Raw genomic sequence first — 23,594 nt, 5'->3', positions numbered from 1 at the left:
CAGCAAACATGATGGGAAACAGGACAACCTGCCCAATCCTGCAAAAATATAAGTAATCCCAGCACCAGGCCTTGCAATCCTCGCAATTTCCAGAGATCCCTGCAGGAAATGCACTGCCACAAGGTGCAACCCCAGCAACTTCTTTGCAATCACTTGCACAAAACCAAGCGCTTTTGCTGCCTGAGCTGCTCTCTGCAAGCTCGGCTCTTGCTTTCCCTGCAGAAACACAGCTTTCAGGCAAGTTCTTGCAATGCAAACACACCCCAGTTATCCATAGTGCAGCTCTCCGAGCAGTTATAATGTTGCCCATGTCCTCAAGGCTCGGTGCAAAGAGGAGGCTGCAATAGAAAGTACTCATTAAATGCACTCTAATGAGCAATAAAAGCAGTTCTTCCCGTGCAGCAGAGAGGGGCCAGGGCAGCTTGCAGAAAGCTCTCGCCGGTTCGGAGCAGCGCCGCTCCCAGCTCCTATTTGAAACCATTTTTCCACTTGGGCAATTTTTAATGCCCCAGAGAGCCGACGCCACAAGTTTGCATTGCCAATGTTGGCAAGAAACCACAGGTTTCAGCCAAAAAAGCGCAGCCTGAGAGGCCTCACCTCACCCAGCACCAGACAGGCTGCTGGAAGACACTGGAGCAGGGGATTTGGGGGAGAAGCAGCTCAAAGGAAGCATTTTCCAGCAATGCATTTTCTTTAGCAAAGGGGTTTGCAGCCCCTCCAGGAATATAGGTTTCCCTTGCAGAAATGCCAAAGGGGGGAAAAAGACACGAAGCAGCAGCAAAAATGATGCAGCTGCCTTTGCCCAGTGCAACACAAACCAGAGACCCCCCCCCCAAAAAAAGCTCCAAATCTTGCCCAACCCCCCCAAGATGAGGCTCTGCCAGCAGCCCCATCCCTCCCTGCTCCATTCGAACCCCTCAGAGTCTGCAAAAAAACAACCCCATAGGCAGCAACCGAGGGGGATTTTGCTGCCTGGAAGGTCCAAACCCAGCAATTCTGCTTCCCCTGGAAGGGAGCAAATCAATGCAGTTATGGGCAGGGACCAAAATGAAGCAAACACAGCCCAAAAGAGCAGCAAAAGCAGAGGCTGCTGGAGGAATCCTTGCTGCAGCCCAACTTACCTTGCACGGTGCACAGCAGCCCCATGCACACCCCAAAAGCCAAACTTTGGGAGCCAAGCAGCTCCCAGGAGCCTTTTTGCAAGCTTTTAAGCCCCAAAACCAGCCCAGCCCTTTCCCGCGGGTGTCGGGCATGAGGGTGGTGTGGGATCAAAAGGGGCTGGTTTGGGGGGAAAAAAAAAGAGGGATTTGCTTAGTTTAGTGGGAGCTGCTGCTGCTGTTTTTGCAGCAGGTAAGGGTGGGGGGATAAAAGTGATATTGATGCTCTTTTGGGGTCAGAAAGACTTTATTTAGGGGGGAAATACAAGCCTGGCTGCCTGCATCCCCTGTGCTACAAGAAGCTGGGTGCATTTGGGGCAGTTCCCAGCTTTTTGGGGTGTTTTAACCCTGCTTGCTGGCAGTTCTCCTTTGGCAATGCCCAATTTTATGCCCTTTGCTGGAGCAAAGCGGCTTTTAGCAGCTCCGAGGCCAGATGCTTCCTCCCAGGGCTGGAGGTTTTCAGCCCGGAGGGTCCCAGAGCGATTTATTGCTGTTGCTTTTCCCTTTTGGGGCCCCCATTTCTTTGCAAACTGGGTGTTTAAGGGTGAAAAGAGGGAGGGGGGGAATCGTGCTCGTGCAAAGCTCTCTAAAGGTGCATGAACTAATTTCTGTGCTGCCCCAGGAGAGGTTTTTCCCTCCTCTGTGACAAAGCGCAAGAAGGAAAAAAAGTTGCTCTTTTCCCTCCGAGTTTCTTATTTTGCAGGTTGCACAGAGCTGTGGCAAAGAGGGGAGGTTTTTCCCCCCTTCTTCTCCCCAAAGTGTTTGCACAAGCAGCCCCATTGCACAGCGCTGCTAATTTGCAGTAATTAGGGATGAGAGGGGAGTGGGGGAAGGAATTGCATTTGCCTAAGGGGGTGCACGAAATTGGTGGTGCAAAGGGGCAAAAGGGGGTGAAATTGCTCGTGCAAAGGGGGGGTGCACAAGGGGCAAAATTGGGCTATTACAGCGATTTTTCCCATGCGGACCTGGGGCTTTTTTGCGGTTGCCGGGCGGGACTGCGCTGTGCTTTAGGGCTGGGCCGGCGGGAAAAGCACGATCTGCATGAGAAAAGGGGTGGAAATGCCCCCAAAAAGAAAAAGCAAGGAAGAAGCATCCCCCAAACAAGCAAAAAAAGTGATGGGTGGGAAAAGGGCTATTGCAAAAGCGCCGATTTCCCCCTGTTTTGCCCCATCCCGTTGCACCGGCAGCGCCCGCGCGCGGATTGATTTATTTTTGGGTCCCAAAGGGGATGATTTGGCTTTTTCTTGCGGGCGGGCCACCGGATTTTTTATATATATATATATATATATTTAATGAATTTATTTTGCTGCAAAATAGCCGGGAAGGGGGTGGAAAGGGGCTTTTTTTGGTGCAAAGGGCGGCGGTTTTGGAGCACCGTGCTTGTGCTGGTAGCATCGACGCCTGGGGCCGAGGCACCGCCGTCACCGTGTCCTCAGGTGAGACCCTTTTCCCGGCACTTTCGGGGCGAGAAATTGGGGGCGATTTCGGCGTTCGGGGGGGCGCAGGTGGGGACGAAACGGCCCCCGAAAAGACATCGCCGGCGGCGGGGGGGGGCCAAAACGGCCCAAATCGGCCGTCGGGAGGGCCGAAAATATCCATTTTCAGTCTTTTTCTTCATTTTCCCCCCCCCTTTGGGGGGGGAAAATTGACATTTGGGGGCCGAAAATGTCCATTTTCTCCTTCATTTTTTCCCCCCTTCGCGGGGGAAAAAAAGAAAAATGGACATTTGGGGGCTGAAAATGTCCGTTTTCGGTCTTTTTCTTCATTCCACCCCCCTTCACAGGGGGGAGAAAATGGACATTTTCGGCCCCCAATTGTCCATTTTTCTTCATTTTTCCCCCCTTGGAGGGGGAAAAATGGACCTTTGGGGGCCGAAAATGTCCGTTTTCAGTCTTTTTCTTCATCCCCCCCCCCCTTCACGGGGGAAAAAATAATGGACATTTTGTGGCCGAAAATGTCCATTTTCCATTTTTTTCTTCATTTTTTCCCCTCTCCGTGGGGGGAAAAAAATGGACATTTGGGGGCCGAAAATGTCCGTTTTCAGTCTTTATTTTTTTGGCCCCCCCCCCCCCCTTCGCGGGGAGAAATTATTAGTCCGGAGACTGAGATTGGAGCTCGGGACTTGGGGGCGGTGGATTTTGGGGGGAAAAAGGCAATTTTTCTGTGCGGAGACCCGAGACTGGAGGTCGGGAGTTGGAGGAGGCGATTTTTTGGGGAGGGAAAAAGGGCATTTTTCTTGTGCGGAGATTGAGAGCAGAGACCAGGAGAGCGGCAATTTGGGGCAAAAACGGGGGAAAAGGGGGTTTTTGCGCGCTGCCTCGGGTCTTTTTCGGCATGGTGCTGATATCGACGCCTGGGGCCGAGGCGTCGTGGTCACCGTGTCCTCAGGTAGGACCCGTCCCCTCCCCAAGTCCTGCCTTTTCGGGGCCTTTTTCGGGAATTGGGGACTTTGGGGCGTTTTGGGCGCCGTCGGGGGGATCTCGGCGCCAGGTTTCCCCCCCCGAGTCGGAAAAAAACCCTTTTCCCCCCTCTAAGGGATAATATAAAATTGATTTTTTTTAAGGGGTGTCAGGCTGGTCGGCAGAGTGGAAATGTTCCTTTTTTGTCGTTTTTTTAATTATTCCCCCGAATATTGATTTATTAATTTTTTGACGGGGGAGAAATTCGCTCCGAGTCGGGGAGAAATTAGGTTTTTTTGGGGCCGAATTAGGCAACAAAAGGGAGTCGGCAGATGGATCGGAGGACTTAGAGGACCCGGAGGACTTAATTTTTTAATAATGATTTTTAATATTTTTATTAGTCCCCGGCGGTTGAATCTCCTTTTTAGGGCTCTGAATCTGGTATTCGGCCTTAAATTTTTTTGTTAATCGGAGAAATACGTGTCTTTTCAAGAGGAGACTTGAAGTGTCGAGGCTCTAGGTCGAGCCCCGAAAGTGACTTTTCGGGATGTTTTTTAGCCGAGTTTGGGGTTTCTGCGCTCCGCAGACAAAGCGGCGAAAGTCCCTATTTTTTAATATTAAAAGAGAGTCGGGAAGATTGTTAATGAGCGGAAAATTGCGCTATTTGGCCCTAAATGGGCTGAAGATTGAGGCTGAGGGACAGCGGCGGTAATTATTTTTCCCCTCTTTTTTTGGAGCCCTTTCTGGTGGATTCTGAGTGGAATTTGCCGTGTTTAGGTGCAGGCGCGGACATTAGCGGTTGGATTTGGGGCTTCGAATCGCGCTTTTTTCGTTAAAACGCGGAGTTTTGGGGGCTCGCGGGTGAACTTCGGCGGACTTGGTTGCTGTGCCAAAAATCTTATTTTTGATCTCTTTAGGGTGTTTTTTTTTAGGGAGTTTTAGGGGGGCCGATAGTGCCTCTTCGGCTAAGCCGAAAAGCCCGCGATTCGCACCGATTGGGCGACTTCGAGCCCCTTTTTAAGTAGAAAAAGTGGAATTTGGCATCTTGGGGGCTGTTTCGGGAAAGGTTTGAGTTGTATAAGACTGATATATATAAATTTATATATATTATATAATATATTTATAGATAAATATATATAATATATTACATATAATATATTATATAATATTCTGTTATATATATTTATATTATATATACTTTAATAGATTGTATTGATTTAATGGATTATATATATTATATATAACATTATATATGCATATATACGTGTGTGCACACACACACATATATGCATATACATACATACATATATGTGTGTGTGTATGTGTATATATATATATATATATATAAATAAATATATAAATCCTTTAATCCATTGAGCCTGAACAGAGAAAATCCAAGAGCCGCTTGAGACATTTCTCAAATGCCGGGAGAAAAAGAATAATCATTAATGATAAATTACCAGCCCTTAAGTTTTTAAATGGAGATTTTTAGGAAATCGGGTTTTTTCCCTTTTCAACGCATGATTTTGAGCTCGCGGCTCTTCTTTTTCTCTCCCTTTCCCGAAAACCGCCCTTGCAAACCTCATTTTTAGTGAATTTATTGCCGATCGGGGCCGGTTCTGTCGGTTTTTACGAGGTTTTTGCGTTAGAACAGTGGCGTTTTGTGAGGTTATGGAGAAATAGCGATTTGGGGGGGAAAGGCAAGATAAATAGCTTGAAAATAGCCAGGAAATGGCTTTTTTAAAGGGCAGAGAGAGAAGTTTTTATGCGGGGAGAAGCAATTTATTGCACTTAATTAATTGAAATAGAGAAAAACTAAAATATTTGGACTTTTTATCTCTCTTAAGGCCAATGCGACTCTCAAATCGTTTCACTTAAGTTCGTGCAATATGTTCCCCCCCGGTAAAAACAAATTATTGTAAAAAAAAGGGGGACATTTAGGGGCAGATTAGAGTTTTTAGGGTGTTTTTAAGGTCAGCTTGGGAGGCTGGAGGCGATTGATCGCCCGATTTTGTCTTTTCTGCAGTGTTTTCTGGCTGAATTCAGGGCTCTAAAACATCTTCTGCCTCCAATAGTTTAATTATTTGCCTGTGGTCGGTAATAAAATAATGAACAAACTGCAGCTTTTCTGCTGCAGGTTTTGGGTGTGAAAAGGTTGAACTCGAGCCATCCCGAAGGGTTTAAAATATATAGAAATAAAATCAAACCTCCTTTTTTTCGCGGAGGGAGGGTTAGACCCGAAATGGTTGTTTTTCTCCCCAGGCTCAGCGGAGCGTGAGGCTGCAGGTGGCTCTTTCGGGTGGGTTTATTTCGAGACCCGAAACTGCCCTAAAATAACCCAGTTCTGGTTTCGAAAACAGCAGAAAATGGGAAGTGTTTTTTTTTCCTTTTTCTCCCCTTTTTTGCATGCAAAAAAAATAAACCCAGACTGAAAAACATCGCCACCTGCTCCGGGGAGGGAAATCAGCCTCCGCCGCGGTTTTGGGCTAAATTAAGCCACTTTTGGGGTCAAGCCTTTTTTGTTTTGCTTTGGCAAACAATTCTTCTGCTGGGCAAGTCTCTTTTTCCCGAAAGGGGAGTTTTTTCGTCTTGGCCAGGAAACCCGAATTTGCTGACTTTAACCTTGCAGATTAATCGCAATGCAAAAAACAACTATTAATAATTTAGGATTTGGGTCAAGCTGGGGTTTAAAAAACAACAAAGAAACCCGATGTGGCTGATGATATTTGTAACTTTGACATGTTTCCCTTAGTTTTGAAATCCAATTAATTGAATGTTTTCGGTGATGATTGTGACTTTAATGTGTTCCCATTAGTTCGTAGTCCCAATTATCTGAGTGTTTCTCCCATTTAAGACTTGGCTAACGCTAATTAATTTTTATGAAGAGACTTCTTCTTTTTCCCTAGATCTTTTTATTTTTTTTAAAAGTACTTTAAGTCACGGACACCCTTCAAACCCATTTGAAAGAGAAATTCAACCATGAGCTTTCAGACGTTTATTTATATATATATATATATATATATATATAAAAATACGGAGACGACCACCGCTAATTATCGGCAATTAGTTAAACTCTTGGAAGTGGCGTTGCGAGAAAAGGGATGGGAATAAGCGAACGCTTGCTAGAAACGCAACCGGTAAGAGATTTATTTCACTTTATGCATCGATGGTTGATGGCTTTTAAGGAAGTTTGGTCCTTTGGGCTTAGGTTTGCTTTTCTTTTTCTTTTTTTTTTTTTTTTTTTTGGTGTGTAAGTGGGGCTGAAGTGCCCCAAAACTGTTCAGCTTTGGCCTGTCACTTGGTCCGGCAGTTGCATTTGGTGGAAGTGTTGGGTGTTTTAGGCCATTTTTCTGCTTGGTGATGAGATAATTCACGTTTTTGGTCCGTGGTTGGAAGGCAGGGAGCTTTCTGCTGGTCTCCACCGGCAGCAGATGGAGGTGGCCCATGGCTGAAATGGGGAGAAATCACAGATTTTAATGAGTTTTCTCAGTGGAGGCATCTACTTTAAGTGCTTGTTGACTTGGATTTAAAGTGTTTTGAGGAATAGTTTGATTTTTTTCCCCCACTTTGCCTCTCTTTGAGGCAATACTTTGAAATTGTTTGAATTAACTTCAAGGCTGTGGTTGGATCTCAGAAACTTATTTTTGAGTGCAATGAGCTGAATTAACTGATTCAGGGCTCTTGGGTAGAGCTACAACCCAGACAGCTGGTACAGAGGGGATGCTTGAGCAGTTGCAGGGTGGCAATTAAATTGCTTGATTAATTGGCTCATTAATTGGGCCGAGGGCTTGGGCATGGTTGGGTTCCTCCTGGGGCTGGAGCTAGGGCTGCATCTGTGGCAGGCATTGACCCAGTTTGGAGGAAATTGAGGGTCCGGTGCATGGTGGTACCAGGTGGTACCAGCTCTGGGTCCACCATAACCAGTTCGCAGGGGGACCTTGGGGTGCTGGTACCGACCCAGCTGAGGTTCTGCAGGGTCTGGTGCATGGTGGTACCAGCTGGTACCGGGAGCAGTTCCTGCAGAACCGGCTCCGGGGGGACCCTGGGGTGCTGGTACCGACCCAGCTGAGGTTCTGCAGGGTCTGGTGCATGGTGGTACCAGCTGGTACCAGGTCCAGGTCCTGCAGAACCGGCTCCGGGGGACCCCGGGGTGCTGGTACCGACCCAGCTGAGGTTCTGCAGAGCCTAGTGCATGGTGGTACCAGCTGGTGCTGGGAGCGGTTCCTGCAGAACCAGCTCCGGGGGGACCCCGGGGTGCTGGTACCGACCCAGCTGAGCTTCTGCAGAGCCTAGTGCATGGTGGTACCAGCTGGTACCGGGAGCGGTTCCTGCAGAACCAGCTCCGGGGGGACCCTGGGGTGCTGGTACCGACCCAGCTGGGGTTCTGCAGGGTCTGGTGCATGGTGGTACCAGCTGGTACCGGGAGCGGTTCCTGCAGAACCGGCTCCGGGGGGACCCTGGGGTGCTGGTACCAACCCAGCTGAGGTTCTGCAGGGTCTGGTGCATGGTGGTACCAGCTGGTACCAGGTCCAGGTCCTGCAGAACCGGCTCCGGGGGACCCCGGGGTGCTGGTACCGACCCAGCTGAGGTTCTGCAGGGTCTGGTGCATGGTGGTACCAGCTGGTACCGGGAGCGGTTCCTGCAGAACCGGCTCCGGGGGGACCCTGGGGTGCTGGTACCAACCCAGCTGAGCTTCTGCAGGGTCTGGTGCATGGTGGTACCAGCTGGTACCAGGTCCAGGTCCTGCAGAACCGGCTCCGGGGGACCCCGGGGTGCTGGTACCGACCCAGCTGAGGTTCTGCAGAGCCTAGTGCATGGTGGTACCAGCTGGTACCGGGAGCGGTTCCTGCAGAACCAGCTCCGGGGGGACCCTGGGGTGCTGGTACCGACCCAGCTGGGGTTCTGCAGGGTCTGGTACATGGTGGTACCAGCTGGTGCCAGGAGCGGTTCCTGCAGAACCAGCTCCGGGGGGACCCTGGGGTGCTGGTACCGACCCAGCTGAGGTTCTGCAGGGTCTGGTGCATGGTGGTACCAGCTGGTACCGGGAGCGGTTCCTGCAGAACCAGCTCCGGGGGGACCCTGGGGTGCTGGTACCGACCCAGCTGGGGTTCTGCAGAGCCTAGTGCATGGTGGTACCAGCTGGTACCGGGAGCGGTTCCTGCAGAACCAGCTCCGGGGGGACCCTGGGGTGCTGGTACCGACCCAGCTGGGGTTCTGCAGAGCCTAGTGCATGGTGGTACCAGCTGGTACCGGGAGCGGTTCCTGCAGAACCAGCTCCGGGGGGACCCTGGGGTGCTGGTACCGACCCAGCTGAGGTTCTGCAGGGCCTAGTGCATGGTGGTACCAGCTGGTACCGGGAGCGGGTCCTGCAGAACCGGCTCCGGGGGACCCCGGGGTGCTGGTACCGACCCAGCTGGTGCCTGGCAGGGTCTGGTGGATGGTGGCACCAGCTCTGGGTCCACCAAAACCAGTTCCCTAGCATTTTTGGGGCAGCTGAGGGACCTCGGGGTGCTGGTACTGACCCAGCTGGGGTCCAGCAGAGCCTGGTGCATGGTGGCACCCAGTCTGGGTCCACCAAAAGCAGTTCCCTAGCAGTTTTGGGGCAGCTGGATCACCCTGGGGTGGTGGTACTGATCCAGCTGGGGTCCAGCAGGGTCTGGTGCGTGGTGACACCAGCTCTGGGTCCACCAAAACCAGTTCCCTGGCAGCTGTGGATCAGCTGGGCACCCTGGGGTGCTGGTACTGGCTCAGCTGGGGCTCGTCAGGTCTGATGCATGGTGGTACCAGCTGGTGCCGGGAGAGGTTCCTGCAGAACCGGCTCCTGGGGAGCATCTGGGGGACCCTGGGGTGCTGGTACCGACCCAGCTGGCGTCCAGCAGGGTCTGGTGCATGGTGACACCAGCTCTGGGTCCACCAAAACCAGTTCCCTGGCAGCTGTGGAGCAGCTGGGTCACCCCAGGGTGCTGGTACCAGCTCAACTGGGGCTTGGCAGGGTCTAGTGCATGGTGGCACCAGCTCTGGGTCCACCAAAACCAGTTCACTAGCAGTTTTGGGGCAGCTGAAGGACCTCGGGGTGCTGGTACCGACCCAGCTGGTGCCTGGCAGGGTCTGGTGCATGGTGGCACCAGCTCTGGGTCCACCAAAACCAGTTCCTAGCAGCTGTGGAGCAGCTGGGTCACCCTGGTGTGCTGGTACCGACCCAGCTGGTGCCTGGCAGGGTCTGGTGCATGGTGGCACCCGTTCTGGGTCTACCAAAACCGGTTCCCTGGCAGCTGTGGAGCAGCTGGGCACCCTGGGGTGCTGGTACCAGCTCAACTGGGGCTCGTCAGGGTCTGATGCATGGTGGTACCAGCTGGTACCAGGTCCGGGTCCTGCAGAACCGGCTCCTGGGTGGGCTCTGTGGGTCAGCTGGGTTGGAGCGACGGTCTCTGCAGCATCAGGGTTGGGTTGCACCGTTTCCACCTGTTTTTGTTGTCCCCCCCCCCCCCCGACCCTACCAAAAACGGGCTGTTTCTACCTGGTTTTGCACCGGCGGGGAGGACGGTGCCTCTGCTCCCAACCGGCTGTGGTGGCTCCCCATCGCCTCGGGGTGGAAATCCCGGCCGTGCGTGGAACCCGCGTCCATCCATGCATCTCCGCACACGGAGGGAGAGCCGCGCGCGGCTGCGAACGCATGCGCGGTAGGGAACGCCAACGCCGGGCTCAACGCAACGCCGCCCGCCCTTCCAGCCGGCCGTAATTCCTCTTCCCTCTCCCCCAGGGCGCCCCAGCGCCCCCAGCCTCTTCCCGCTGGTCTCCTGCAGCACACCGGAGAGCCCCGAGCTCTACTCGGTGGGCTGCTTGGCCGTGGACTACCTGCCCGAGGAGCTCGCCTTCTCCTGGACCAACTACGCCAACGAGAGCGTCTCCAGCGGCATCTCCGTCTTCCCCGCCGTCCTCACCGGCGGGCTCTACACGGCCGCCAGCCAGCTGACGTTGCCCCTGCCGGAGGGCAAAGGCCAGCAGCCCTTCTACTGCCGGGCCCGGCACTCGGAGGGCGACCGCTACCTGGAGGTGGTCAACCCCGGTGAGTTGCTCCTCAAGGTTGGGCGGAAGCGTTGCATCCTCCGCGATGCAAAAACGGGAGGTTTTTTTTTTGGGGGGGGGGGGGTTGCGCGTGGTCTTTTGGAGGGTTCGGGGCGCCGGGGAGCGTCGTGCGTGCTCAACTCTTGCCCGTCCCGCCGCAGGACCCGTCGACGCCACCCCAGTGGTGAGCATCCACCCGCCGTCCCGGGAGGACTTCGAGGGGCCCTACAGGAACTCCACGGTCCTCTGCCGCGTCGTCAGCCCCCGCAAGCTGCCCTTCGCCGTGCAGTGGCTGAAGAACGGGGCTCCGCAGGACACCGACGTGGCCACCGAGGGCCCCGTCTCTGACGGCCGCGGCGGCTACGTCACCAACAGCGGCATCTCCGTCTCCCAGTCCGACTGGGACGCCGGCACCGTCTACACGTGCAAGGTGGACGCCGAGCTGAGGAACACGAGCAAAGCCCTGGAGTGCGGCTGTAAGTGTCCCCACCATCCCGTCCTGCACGCAGAAGGCTTTTTTTTTTGGGGGGGGGAAGGGTGGCTTAAATTTGCAATTGCATGTGGGTGATGCACGGCCAATGGCAGCTGCTGAAACACCCGCGTTGTCCCCCTTGCAGTCGAGCGCCCGTTGGAAACGGAGATCGTGGTGAGGGCCGTCGCCCCGGCCTTCGCCGACATCTTCATCGACAAGGTGGCCAAGCTGACCTGCCGCGTGACCAACCTGCCCAGCGCCGAGGGCCTGACCATCACCTGGAGGAAGGAGACGGGCCAGGAGCTGGAGACCAAGACCTTGCCCCGGGTGCTGCAGCCCAACGGGCTCTACAGCGTGGATGGCGTCGCCAGCGTCTGCGCCGACGAGTGGGACAAGGGCGAGCTCTACACGTGCAGGGTCACCCACCCCGACCTGCTCTTCCCCGTCGAGGAAAAGCTGCAGAAGAAGACTGGTGAGCTTCTTGTTTTTTGCAAAAATTGGTGTCTGAGCTCAGCAAGGCTTGCCACTCGCGTGCATGCACACATGGCTGCAAAGGGGTTGATCCTGCAGCAGAAATGGGTGCAAAACACAAGAATTGCTGCTACTGGCTTGATGCTTTCCTCAATTTTTTGGAAAAAAAAGTGCATTGGTGCTTCTGCTTGGAGCAACACCTGCTGCTCACATGCATGTGTGAATTGCTGCTAAGGGCTTGCTCCTGCAGCAGAAACGGGTGCAAAATGCAAGAACTGCTGCTACTGGGTTGCAAAAATTGAGGAAAGCGAGTGCATTGGTGCTTCTGCTTGGAGCGACGCCCGCTGCTCACACGCATCCATTAATTGCTGCAAAGGGGTTGTTCCTGCAGCAGAAACAGGTGCAAAAAGCAAGAATTGCTGCTACTGCATTGATTTTTTTCTAAAAAATTGAGGAAAGTGAGAGCATTGGGTGATTCTGCTCCAAGCAACACCCACTGCTCACGTGCATGCACAAATTGCTGCAAAAGGCTTGCTCCTGCAGCAGAAACGGGTGCAAAAAAGCAAGAATTGCTGCTACTGGGTTGCATAAATTGAGGAAAGCGAGTGCATTGGTGCTTCTGCTTGGAGCAACGCCTGCTGCTCATACACATCCATTAATTGCTGCAGAGGGGTTGCTCCTGCAGCAGAAATGGGTGCAAAAAAGCAAGAATTGCTGCTACTGGGTTGGGGTTTTTCGCAAAAATTGGGGAAGGTGAGTGCATTGGCACCTTTGCTCGCAGCAACGCCCGCCACTTCTGCGCATGCACGAATTGCTGCGAAGGAGTTGCTCCCGCGGCAGAAATGGGTGCAAAAACGCAAGAATCGCCGCAACCCACCCCCAGATCCCCTTCCCTCCGACACACACGGCTCTTCCCAACCGCCCGTCTCCCTCTTTCTTTCCCCCCGTTCCCGTGCAGACAGCAGCGCCAAAGCCCCGTCCATCTACGTCTTCTCGCCGCCCACCGAGCAGCTCTCCATGCACGAGATGGCCACGGTGACCTGCCTGGTGAAGGGCTTCAACCCTCCCGACCTCCTGGTGCGCTGGCTGCGCAACGGGGAGCCGGTGGCGGCCGGCGACTACGTGACGCTGCCGCCGGTGGCCGAGGGGCAGCCGCCGCGCTCCTACTTCACCTACAGTGCCCTGAGCGTCAGCGGCGAGGACTGGGGCGCCGGCAACGTCTACACCTGCCTGGTGGGACACGAGAAGCTGCCGCTGCAGGTGGCCCAGAAGTCGGTGGACAAGTCCTCGGGTAAACCCACCTCGGTCAACGTGTCCCTGGTGCTCTCGGACGCCGCCAGCACCTGCTACTAGCCGCCCGGCGCAGCGACTTCCCCGCCCTTATCCCCCGTGCATGTGTATATATATCCCTATATATATATATATAAAAAATGCAAAAAAAATATAAATGCAAAAAAAAAAAATCCTTCCCTCGATGTTGTTTCTGGAGTGCAAAGTTGTTCCCCTCTTCTAGAGGGAGGGAAAAAAAAAATAAAGTCGATTATTATTATTATTATTTTTTTGGACTCGACCATCACCACGTGAGATCTTTTTGGCTCGTGCCAGTCGGGGGGGGATGCGTCGGATGCTCCGGAAAAGCCCCGGGCTCTGCGGCCGCCCGCATTCGCACTGCGTTTCCCCCGTCCTTTTCCCGCATCTCCCCTTGGTGCAATTATTAATTCTTAATTTTGCAAGGTGCTGTCCCGGCCGGTGCAGGGCTTTTCGCTTGGCTCCCGCGCGCGCCATGGTCCTGGCTCATGCATGCGATTGCAGCCGAAATCCTTCCGCCTCGCAAACCCTCTCGGCACGGCGGGGATCCTCGAGGAAGGCTTGGCAACGCTTGCCCATGCTGCTTGAAGCAAAACCTGCCTATTTTCCCCCCTTTTTTTGGGATATTTAGGGATGCATTCGCCTTGCGCAGCGGGGGAGTGCGTGCATGCGTCCCCCTTTGCAACAGCAGCCCGCAGACGCTTTAAAGCACCTTTTCCCTTAAAAAAGGGGGAAATTGTGTCCCCCAACCGAGCCCTTTGCTTCTCCCCATGCTGCTTCACCAACGCTCTGCTGTGCAAGCGGGGAAAGCCTCCGTTTTGGGGTAAAATAAAGGAAATCTGGCTCAGAGATGGAGGCACCAGGAGATGCTGCAAAGAGGAATCAAAAATGAGCGTGAAGAGGGAAAAGGAGCTCCTGTTTTTTTTTAATGGAAAACCCACCTTTAACGGCAGGTCATCGCTCTGCAGGAGCCCGTGCAGAAGCTGGGGTAGCTGGAAGGGTTTTTTTGGGGAAAAACTCCCTCCGGGAGGGATTTTGCACCGCGGAGGTGCTGTTTTGCCTCAATAGAGCCCGTTTGCAGAGTTGCCCAAGTTGCAATTTGGGGTCGCGGCTGCAAAACCCAAACTTGGCGCGTTTGCACCCGTTGAGGGCAAAGCAAGTGCCAGGTCTGTGCATGGTAGGAAACGGAGTCCGATCCCCGGGGATAAAGCTGGAGAAGGGGGGAAAAAATTAGCGCAAGGACCCAAATCATGTTATTTTTTAACTAATTGCGCCATTCCTTGAATGCGCGACCCCAAATGCCCTGCGGTGCTCAGGGATCTCGATGCTCTTTTTTGGAGCAAGTTGCTTTTGGGGCGTCTCGATCCCAGCTGATGCAAGAGCAAAACTGAGATTTTTTTTTTTTTAAGATTTTATTTATTTTTTTATGATTATTGCCCGCTAAATGCAACGCGGCCTCGACCGCTGGCGCTTGCACAACACCCGCTTTGCAGGGGAGGGGGATAAACGCTTTATTTTCACAGTGGCAAAAGCAGTGCGACCGCAGAAACGGGGCTTTTCGGGAGCATCCGCCCCGGAAAAAGGTGTTTTTTTTTGGGGGGGGGAGGAAAAAGGAGCCGGGTTAAACGCCAGAGCCGATTTACCCCCATTGACCAGTGCTCGGCTGTCCCAGCTCGCGGTGGAGCAATGGGCAGATGGAGAAGTCGCCTCAAAAAGCTCAAGCTCCCCCTTGAATTTGCAACGTATTTGCTGGGAATTTTGCAAATTTGCAAAGGGGGCTGATTGCATCCGGCTGCAACGGTTTCCCGGGATGTTTCCTTCGCACGAGGATCGATTCCCCCCCCCCCCCGTGGTGATGGTTTGCAATAAATTCCTGCTCCTCCGTGGCTCCCGCCCTAATGCACGGGGAAAAAAAGAACAAAAAATTCACTGCGGGGACCGACGCACCCAGAAAAAACCGAGGTGGCTTTTGCAAACCGGCCCCGATTTTGGCCGCTTCTGGGGCGTTTTTTTTGTCGCTTCCGCCTCCCCGCGGCTTTGGGGCTTTGCAGACCCCGTTTTTGCAAAACTGACCCCCATGCAAAAACGAGGCCGAACCCGGCAAAACGCAACCTTCCCTTTTTCCCTGCATCCGGGGTAATTTCCTCCCCCCTTGGGCGGGCGAAGGCGCTAACTTGCTCTTGGCTCTGTCCCAAGCCTACCTGGACGGCTTCCTGGAGGCGGAGGAGGAGGATCTCAACAACCTCTGGACCACGGCGTCGACCTTCATCGTCCTCTTCATCCTCAGCCTCTTCTACAGCGCCACGGTCACCTTGATCAAGGTACGGGCTGGAAAAGCGCCGCTTTGGCTCCCCGGGCGCCGCTGCGCCCCCGCGATGCAAAAGACCCGGGCGAAAAGCTTTTTCCCCCAAATTCCCCCCAAAAAAGCATGGATTCGTCCCACCTCCTGGCCAAGAAATCTGCTTTTCCCCCCCTTTTTTTCCCCAGGGTGCTTCAGCAGCGGTTTTTTTTTTTTGCATTTGTGCATGCATTGAAACGGGCTCAAAGCCAGATGCAAGGAGAAAGGATGGGAAATAGGGTAGCAAAAATATATATAAAAAATAGAGTAAAACGTGTGGTTTCGCTCTGCTAACAATCGCACCTTGCTTTCCCCGATTCCAGGTGAAATGAGCCCGTTTCCCAGGTGGGACGCGCTGCCCGAAGACGCCGCTGCCTCCAGCTCCGGCTCCAGCTCCGGCTCCAGCTCCTTGGCAGCCCGTCTTGCTGCCAGGCAGTTTCGGGACTCTTTGACCCCGCGTTTCGGGCCGGGTTTGGTGCAAACGCCGCCGTCGCGGAGCGGGAGACGCTGGACGTTGCAGCTGGGCTTCCGACGCCCTCGTGGTTTTGGGTTTTCTTTTTTTCCCTTGTAAATAGCTGGAAAAATAAAGGTTCCTGGTGTCTCCTGAGCATGTGCCCTGCTTGCTTACGTCCGCGCCGCGGTTTCCAGGGGGGGAAGCTCCATGCACGGAGCAGGGATACACCATGCACGGAGCAGGGATATCCCATAAATGGAGCAGCAATACGTCATGCATGGAGCACGGATGCACCATACACGGAGTGGGGATACGCCATGCATGGAGCAAGGATATGCCATGCACGGAGTGGGGATATCCCATGCACGGAACAGGGATACACTGTGCATGGAGCAGGGATACTCCATGTATGGAGCAGAGATACGCCATGCACGGAGCAGGAATACACTGTGTGTGGAGCGGGGATATGCCATGCATGGAACAGGGATATCTCCTGCATGGAGCAGGGATATGCCAAGCACGGAGCGGGAATGCCCTGTGCACGGAGCAGGGATATCTCGTGCATGGAGTGGGAATGCCCCATGCACGGAGCAGGGATATCCCATAAATGGAGCAGGGATACACCGTGCACAGAGCAGGGATACGCTGTGCATGGAGCAGCAATACGTCATGCACGGAGCACGGATGCACCATACACGGAGTGGGGATATGCCATGCATGGAGCAAGGATACGCCATGCACGGAGTGGGGATATCCCATGCACGGAACAGGGATATGCTGTGCATGGAGCAGGGATATCCCATACATGGAGCAGGGACACACTGTGCGTGGAGCAAGGATACACCGTGCACAGAGCAGGGATATCCCATGCACGGAGCAGGGATGTGCCATGCACAGAGCAGGGATACAACATGTATGGAGCAGGGATACACTGTGCACGGAGCAGGGATACACTGTGTGTGGAGCGGAGATACGCCATGAATGGAAAAGGGATATCTCCTGCATGGAGCAGGGATACGCCAAGCACGGGGTGGGGATGCCCTGTGCACGGAGCAGGGATGCACTATGCATGGAGCAGGGATATCTCGTGCATGGAGTGCGGATGCCCCATGCACGGAGCAGGGATACGCTGTGCATGGAGCAGGGATATGCCATGCATGGTTCAGGGATACGCTGTGCACGGAGCAGGGATACGTTGTGCATGGAGTGGGGATATACCATGCATGGTTCAGGGAATATCCCATGCATGGAGCAGGGATGCACCATGCACGGAGCAGGGATACACCATGCACGGAGCAGGGATGCCCCATGCACAGAGCGGGGATGCTGCAGGGTGACGCAGTCGAGCGGGTCGAGTTGCACCGCAGCCTCCCGGGCGGGTTGCGAAAAGCCGCCAAAAACCGTCCGGGATTCGGATCCCGGATGGGGACGGAGGTCGCACGCGGGGGCAGCAGGCAGCTCTTCCAGCCGCTCGCGAGCCAATCCGGGGGGTCGGCGTGCCGCTTCGGGGTTGGAAACCTGCCGTTTCTTGCAAAGCTTCCTCGGAGCGGGAGCCGGGAAGGTCGTGGTTTTTTTTTTTTTTCCGGCTGGAGCCTTCACCTCCCTCTTCTCCGACAGCGCCGCTGTCGCGGATGCCCGACGTCTACGCCATCGCGCCGTGCTGCGACGCCGGTGCCCGGGGCGGCGAGGCCGTGCTGGCCTGCCTGGTGCAGGGCTCCAGCGTGGAGTCCATCGCCGTGGAGTGGTTCCCCCCGGAGCTGGCCGGCGCCGCCGTCCTCTTCCCGCCGCTGCGGCAGCCCGACGGCTTCACCAGCAGCAGCTGGCTCGCGCTGCCCCCGGGCGCCGGGCGCCGGCAGGACCTGCGCTGCAGCGTGCGCTACAGTGCCGGAAAAGACGCCGTGACCAAGGCCTTCCCGCCGGACGGTGAGCGACGCTTCCGCCGGGTCCGCCGCGAGGAGAGGACCACCCGCCCCTGGTCGCAACCTTCCATGAGTTGCAACCTCCCATGGGTTGCAGCCTCCCCATCGGTTGCAACCTTCTCATCAGTTGCAACCTCCCCATCAATTGCATCCTCCCCATGGGTTGCATCCTCTCCATTGGGTTCAACCTCCCCATGGGTTGCAACCTTCTCATCAGTTGCAACCTCCCCATCAATTGCAGCCTCCCCATGGGTTGCATCCTCTCCATTGGGTTCAACCTCCCCATGGGTTGCAACCTTCTCATCGGTTGCAACCTCCCCATCAATTGCAGCCTCCCCATGGGTTTCAACCTCCTCATTGGTTTCAACCTCCCCATGGGCTGCAACCTCCCCATGGGTTGCAACCTTCTCATCGGTTGCAACCTCCCCGTTGGGGGCCGTGCAAGGGCTGACGGGGGCTGCGCTCTCCTGCCGTTGGCAGCGTGCGTGGCGGTGCAGCGGGCGCGCTGGGTGCACCTGGTGGAGCCGCCGTGCCTGGATGCCGAGGGCCCTGCGGCGCTGGAGCTGGTCTGCATCCTCTGGGGCTTCGAGGCCGGCCGGGCCAGGGCGACATGGCTGCTCAACGGGGTGGAGAAGGGCCTGGAGACGCAGGTGTCCATCATCAAGGGTGAGAACGGCTCCACCAGCAGCCACAGCCGGCTGGAGATCACCCGCGAGAGCTGGGACAGCGGCGACGTCTACACCTGCAAGGTGACCTACTCGGATGGGGACAAGGGCGCGGAGATGTACAACACCAGCAAGTGCCAAGGTGAGAGGGCCGAAACGGGTGGTGGGCGCGTGCGCGGGGCAAGGACACGACGGACAGATGGACGGATGGATGCATGTGTGCATGATGGACGTGGTGGATGGGTGCATGGGTGGAAGGATGGACTCATGCATGCATGATGGGGACATGGACATGGTGGATGGGTGCCTGGGTGGAAGGATGGACTCCTGCCTGCATGATGGACATGATGGATGGAAGCCTGGGTGGAAGGATGGACTCCTGCCTGCATGATGGACATGATGGATGGGTGCATGGGTGGAAGGATGGACTCCTGCCTGCATGATGGACGTGATGGATGGAAGCCTGGGTGGAAGGATGGACTCCTGCCTGCATGATGGACATGATAGATGGGTGCATGGGTGGAAGGATGGACTCCTGCCTGCATGATGGACATGATGGATGGGTGCATGGGTGGAAGGATGGACTCCTGCCTGCATGATGGACGTGATGGATGGAAGCCTGGGTGGAAGGATGGACTCCTGCCTGCATGATGGACGTGATGGATGGAAGCCTGGGTGGAAGGATGGACTCCTGCCTGCATGATGGACGTGACGGATGGAAGCCTGGGTGGAAGGATGGACTCCTGCCTGCATGATGGACGTGATGGATGGAAGCCTGGGTGGAAGGATGGACTCCTGCCTGCATGATGGACGTGATGGATGGATGCCTGGGTGGAAGGATGGACTCCTGCATGCACGATGGACACGATGGATGGGTGGATGGACTCATGCATGATGGGGACACAGAGGCGATGAAGGACGAGGAGGGGGGGGCGACACCAGCCGGCCCTGCGCTGCCTAACCCCATGCTGCCCTCGCAGCCTGCGCCAGCAGCTCCGCGAGGCCCCAAGTCTACGTGAGCCAGCCGCCCTTCGACGACGTGCTCTCCGGGTCGGCCGTGGCCACCTGCCTGCTGCTGGGCTGGCGCCTGCACGGCGCCAAGCTCTTCTGGCAAGCGGACGGGAGCCGCCGGCCCGAGAGGCCCGTGACGAACGTCACCCCCCACGCCAACGGCACCGAGAGCCTGCTCGCCACCTACCCCGTCCTCCTGGAGGAGTGGAAAACCGGCCTGGCGCTCACCTGCCACGCCGAGGTCCCCTGCCACGGCAACTTCTCCGAGGAGCTCGCCGTGGGGCCCGCACGTGAGTCGCCCTGGGCATGGGCTCGTGTGGGGTTGCAAATGGTTGCATGAGTTCACGTGGGGTTGCAAGGGCTCATGTTGGGTTGCAAGTGGTTGCACAGGCTCACGTGGGGTTGCAAGTGGTTGCACGGGCTCACGTGGGGTTGCAAGTGGTTGCACGGCCTCGCGTGGGGTTGCTTGAGCTTGCACGGGGTTGTGCGGTATTGTACGGCCGTGCATGGAGGTGCACAAGGTTGCAAGTGCTTGCACGGGGATGCATAGGTGTGCACGGGGTTGCACGGGCGTGCACGGGGTTGTATGTCATTTTTACAGACTGGCGGAGAGTTGCACAGGGTTGCAGGGAGGCTGCAGAAGGTTTTATGGCACCGTACGGCCTTGCACGGGGTTGCATGGGATTGCACAGGGTTGCAGAATATTGCATGGGGGTGCGTGGGATTGCACAGGGTTGCAAAAAATTGCATGGGATTGCACAGGGTTGCACGGGATTGAATAGGGTTGCAGGGGATTGCACGGAGCTATGCGGGATTGCGCAGGGTTGCACAGGCTTGCACGGGCTTGCACAGGGTTGCAGGGGCTGACATGGGGACATGCAGGATTGCACGGGGCCATGCAGGGTTGCACGGGGCCATGAGGGCTTGCGCGCACTCCTCTCCCCCCTCCCGGAGAAGCGCTCACCACCAGCTCTTTCCCACCCCGTGCCCGGCGGCGCAGCGGGTCCCAGGAAGGTGCCGGCGGTGAGCGTCTCCCGCGCCGCCCGCGAGGGCGCCGGGGCCACCGGGCCGCTGCCGCCGGCGTCGCTGCTGCTCTGCGAGGCCAGCGGCTTCTCCCCGCGCGACATCAGCCTGAGCTGGGAGCGGGACGGCGCCCGGGAGCCGCGTGCCCGCTACGAGAGCGGCCCCGTGGCCGGCGACGGGCCCTTCTCCACCTACAGCATCCTCCGGCCGGGCGCCGGGCAGGAGGCGGCGAATTACACCTGCGTCGTGCAGCACCCGGTGCTGGAGGCGCCGCATCGCGTCGCGGCCCCGGCGGGTAAGCGGGCGGCGCGGGGCCGCCCCCGTTGGCGCATCCCGCTTTTCCCGCCCCGCCGCCTTGCGACGCGCCCGCTCCCTCCGCGGGGCGGCGATGCAGCCCGAAGGAGGTTGCACGCGGGCTGCGGCGTGTTGCATCCCCCCCCCCCAATTCCTTTTTGCACGCGGTTGCAACGCCGTAAAACCGGCCCGTTTCCCCGCAGGTTCGCCCGGCCTGCGGCACCCGTGCGTCTCCGTCTCGCACACGCCCAGCGAGAGCGGCGGCGAGGAGCTCGCCTGCTTCGCCACGGGTTTCTACCCGCCCGACGTGGAGATGCGCTGGGCGGCGGCGGGGGGCCGGCGGCTGGACTGCGCCCACGAGTGGGCGGCTCTGCACGACGGCACCTTCCAGCAGCGCTGCACGGTCACCGTGGGCGCCGAGGAGTGGCGCGACGGCAGTGCCTTCGCCTGCACCGTCACCCACGGGCAGTGGGTGGAGGAGAAGACGCTCGCCCACCCTGGTGAGAAGCCCTGCAACGCGGCGGCGTGCTTTGCAATGACGTAGCAAGCTTTGCAATGATGCAGCAAGCCTTGCAATGCCGTGGGGAACTCTGCAATGTGGTGGGGAGCTTTGCAATGCCACGGGGAGCCTTGCAATGATGCAGCAAGACTTGCAATGCCATGGGGAGCTTTGCAACGCCTTGGGGAGCATTGCAATGCTGTGGGGAGCTTTGCAACGCTGTGGGGAGCTTTGCACCGCCGTGGAGTGATGGACCCCCTCCCCCCGGTCCCCCTTTTCCTCCTGCAGACGTCCGGGACTGCAGCGTGCCACCCCTGGTGCCCTGCGGGCTGTCGGCCGACGGCGATGGCGACGATGCCGAGCCAGAGGAGGACGGCAGCGCCTGGACCACCTTCTCCACCTTCACCGTGCTCTTCCTCGTCCTGGTCTTCTACAGTGGCGTCGTCACGTTCATCAAGGTGTTTGGGGTGGGGGTGGGGGGGCTGCCGGGATGCTGCGCTTTCCCCCTCAAGAAAAAAGTCCTTTTTTCTCACCCTCGGGTGGGCGGCATTGCTCGGGGTTGTGTTGCGTTGCAGTGTATTGCATTGCACAACCTTGCATCATGTTGCACATCCTCACATTGTATTGCACAATCTTGCATTGCATTGCACACCCTTGTGTTGTGTTGCACACCCTTCTGCTGCATTGCGCTGCCTTGCATTGCATTGCACACCCTTCCGTCGCATTGCACACTCTTGCATTGCGTTGCACACCCTTGCGTCGCATTGCACACCCTTGCATCGCATTGCACACCCTTGCGTTGCATTGCACACCGTTGCATCGCATTGCACACTCTTGCATCACGTTGCACACCCTTGTGTTGCATTGCACGCACTTATGTTGCATTGCACACCCTTGTGTCTCATTGCACACCCTTCCGTCTCATTGCACACCCTTGCATCGTGTTGCACACCCTTGTGTCTCATTGCACACCCTTGCATCGTGTTGCACACCCTTGTGTCTCATTGCACACCCTTGCGTTGTGTTGCACACCCTTGTGTCGCATTGCACACCCTTGCGTCGCATTGCACAACCTTCCGTCGCATTGCACACCCTTGCATTGCATTGCACACCCTTGCGTCTCATTGCACACCCTTGTGTCTCATTGTACACCCTTGCATCGCATTGCACACTCTTGCATCACATTTTACACCCTTGTGTTGCATTGCACACACTTACGTTGCATTGCACACTCTTGCGGTGCGTTGCACACCCTTGCATCACATTGCACACTCTTAGATTGTATTGCACACCCTTCCATTGCATTGCACACCCTTGCATTGCGTTGCCTCGCGTCATGTCGTGCTGCCTCACGCTGCCTCATTGCATCACCGTCCCCTCTGCAACCTCGCCGCAGCCCCCCGTGGAGCCGCCCCGCAGCCGCCCTCCCTGCGGCAGCCTCGTAACCGCCCCCTTTCTCCCCCCGCAGGTGAAATAACGCCCCAGCGCCGCCCGTGCACCCCGACGCCCGGCCCAAACCCTTCCTCCACCGCCAGCCCGTGCTGCAAATCCGGCCCCGCCGCGGCGCCCCTCGGAGACGTGCACCCACATGGCTCTCTGCGCCTTCCTCCTCTCCCCGTTGCGTTCCTGGGCCAGAGCGGGCAGCGAGACCTGTCACACGAGGGTCGTTTGTGTGCACCATCCTCGCTCCCGGAGCATCAGCGGTGCAAATGCGGGGTGGTTGCATGCACCGTCCTCGTCCCCGAGCGTCAGCGGTGCAAACGCGGGGTGGTCGCATGCACCGTCCTTGTTCCCTGAGCATCAGCGGTGCAAACGTGGGGCAGTTGCACGCACCATCCTCATTCCCCGGAGCGTCGGCGGTGCAAATGCAGGGTGGTTGCATGCACCATCCTCGTTCCCCAGCTATTTTGCACCACAATTGCCTAAAACTACTCTTTTTTTAATGGATTTCCCACTTTTCCTCGTCGTTCCACGGTGCTCGCGGGCGTTTCGGCAAGCGAGCCGGACAGCCACGCGCTTTCCAATAAAAACACCCTTTTCTCCATCATTCCCTGCCTCAGTTTCCCTCTTGGCGCCACCGGGAAAGGGGGGGGGAAATGGGGCGTTTCGGGGCGGAAAGCGGCAATTCGTGTCACAAGGGAGAGCGCGCTATCGGCTATTTTTACCTGCCCCTGGGGGCGGCTCGGTCGCCTTTTCCTCCCCGCGCTGACTCAGATGCAGAAAACGCGTTTTTGGTAAACAGGACACATCTGGCCGCCGGGGCCCCCGATCCAGCTGTTTGGGGCCGCAATTTTCACCCACTTCTGCTCCAAAAATGACTCAGCGGCAGCACGAGGCACCCGAGCAACGTGGGAAACGGCCGTGGGAAGGGGAAAATAAGTTTTAAAAAAATAAGGCGCCTTTTACCGTAAATGGGAGGTTTGGGTTCGGGTCGAGAGGGGAAACGCTGGGCCTGCAGGGCGCAACGGGGCTTGCAGGGAAAATGGGGAGAAAAGGGGTCTTTTCTTTTTCTTTTGGAA

The 23,594-nt window shown here is 56.5% G+C and overlaps 2 gene segments (V, D, J or C); both read left to right on the top strand.

The window, feature by feature from the left end:
- Positions 1-1,251: 1,251 nt before the first annotated feature.
- LOC106498841 (Ig mu chain C region-like) lies at positions 1,252-15,797 on the top strand. The segment is given in 8 exon segments: positions 1,252-1,262; positions 2,514-2,593; positions 10,317-10,622; positions 10,783-11,097; positions 11,239-11,565; positions 12,523-12,855; positions 15,069-15,193; positions 15,534-15,797. Coding segments are annotated over 8 exon segments (1,506 nt in total).
- Positions 15,798-17,295: 1,498 nt separating this feature from the next.
- On the top strand, positions 17,296-21,120 carry LOC136995167 (Ig mu chain C region secreted form-like). The segment is given in 5 exon segments: positions 17,296-17,587; positions 18,064-18,390; positions 19,229-19,549; positions 20,230-20,577; positions 20,780-21,120. Coding segments are annotated over 5 exon segments (1,629 nt in total).
- The last annotated feature ends 2,474 nt before the right edge of the window (positions 21,121-23,594 follow it).

The sequence above is a fragment of the Apteryx mantelli genome, chromosome 39, assembly GCF_036417845.1.
Source record: "Apteryx mantelli isolate bAptMan1 chromosome 39, bAptMan1.hap1, whole genome shotgun sequence".
Taxonomy (NCBI): Eukaryota; Metazoa; Chordata; class Aves; order Apterygiformes; family Apterygidae; genus Apteryx; species Apteryx mantelli.
This window is presented reverse-complemented; position numbering and strand designations above follow the sequence as displayed.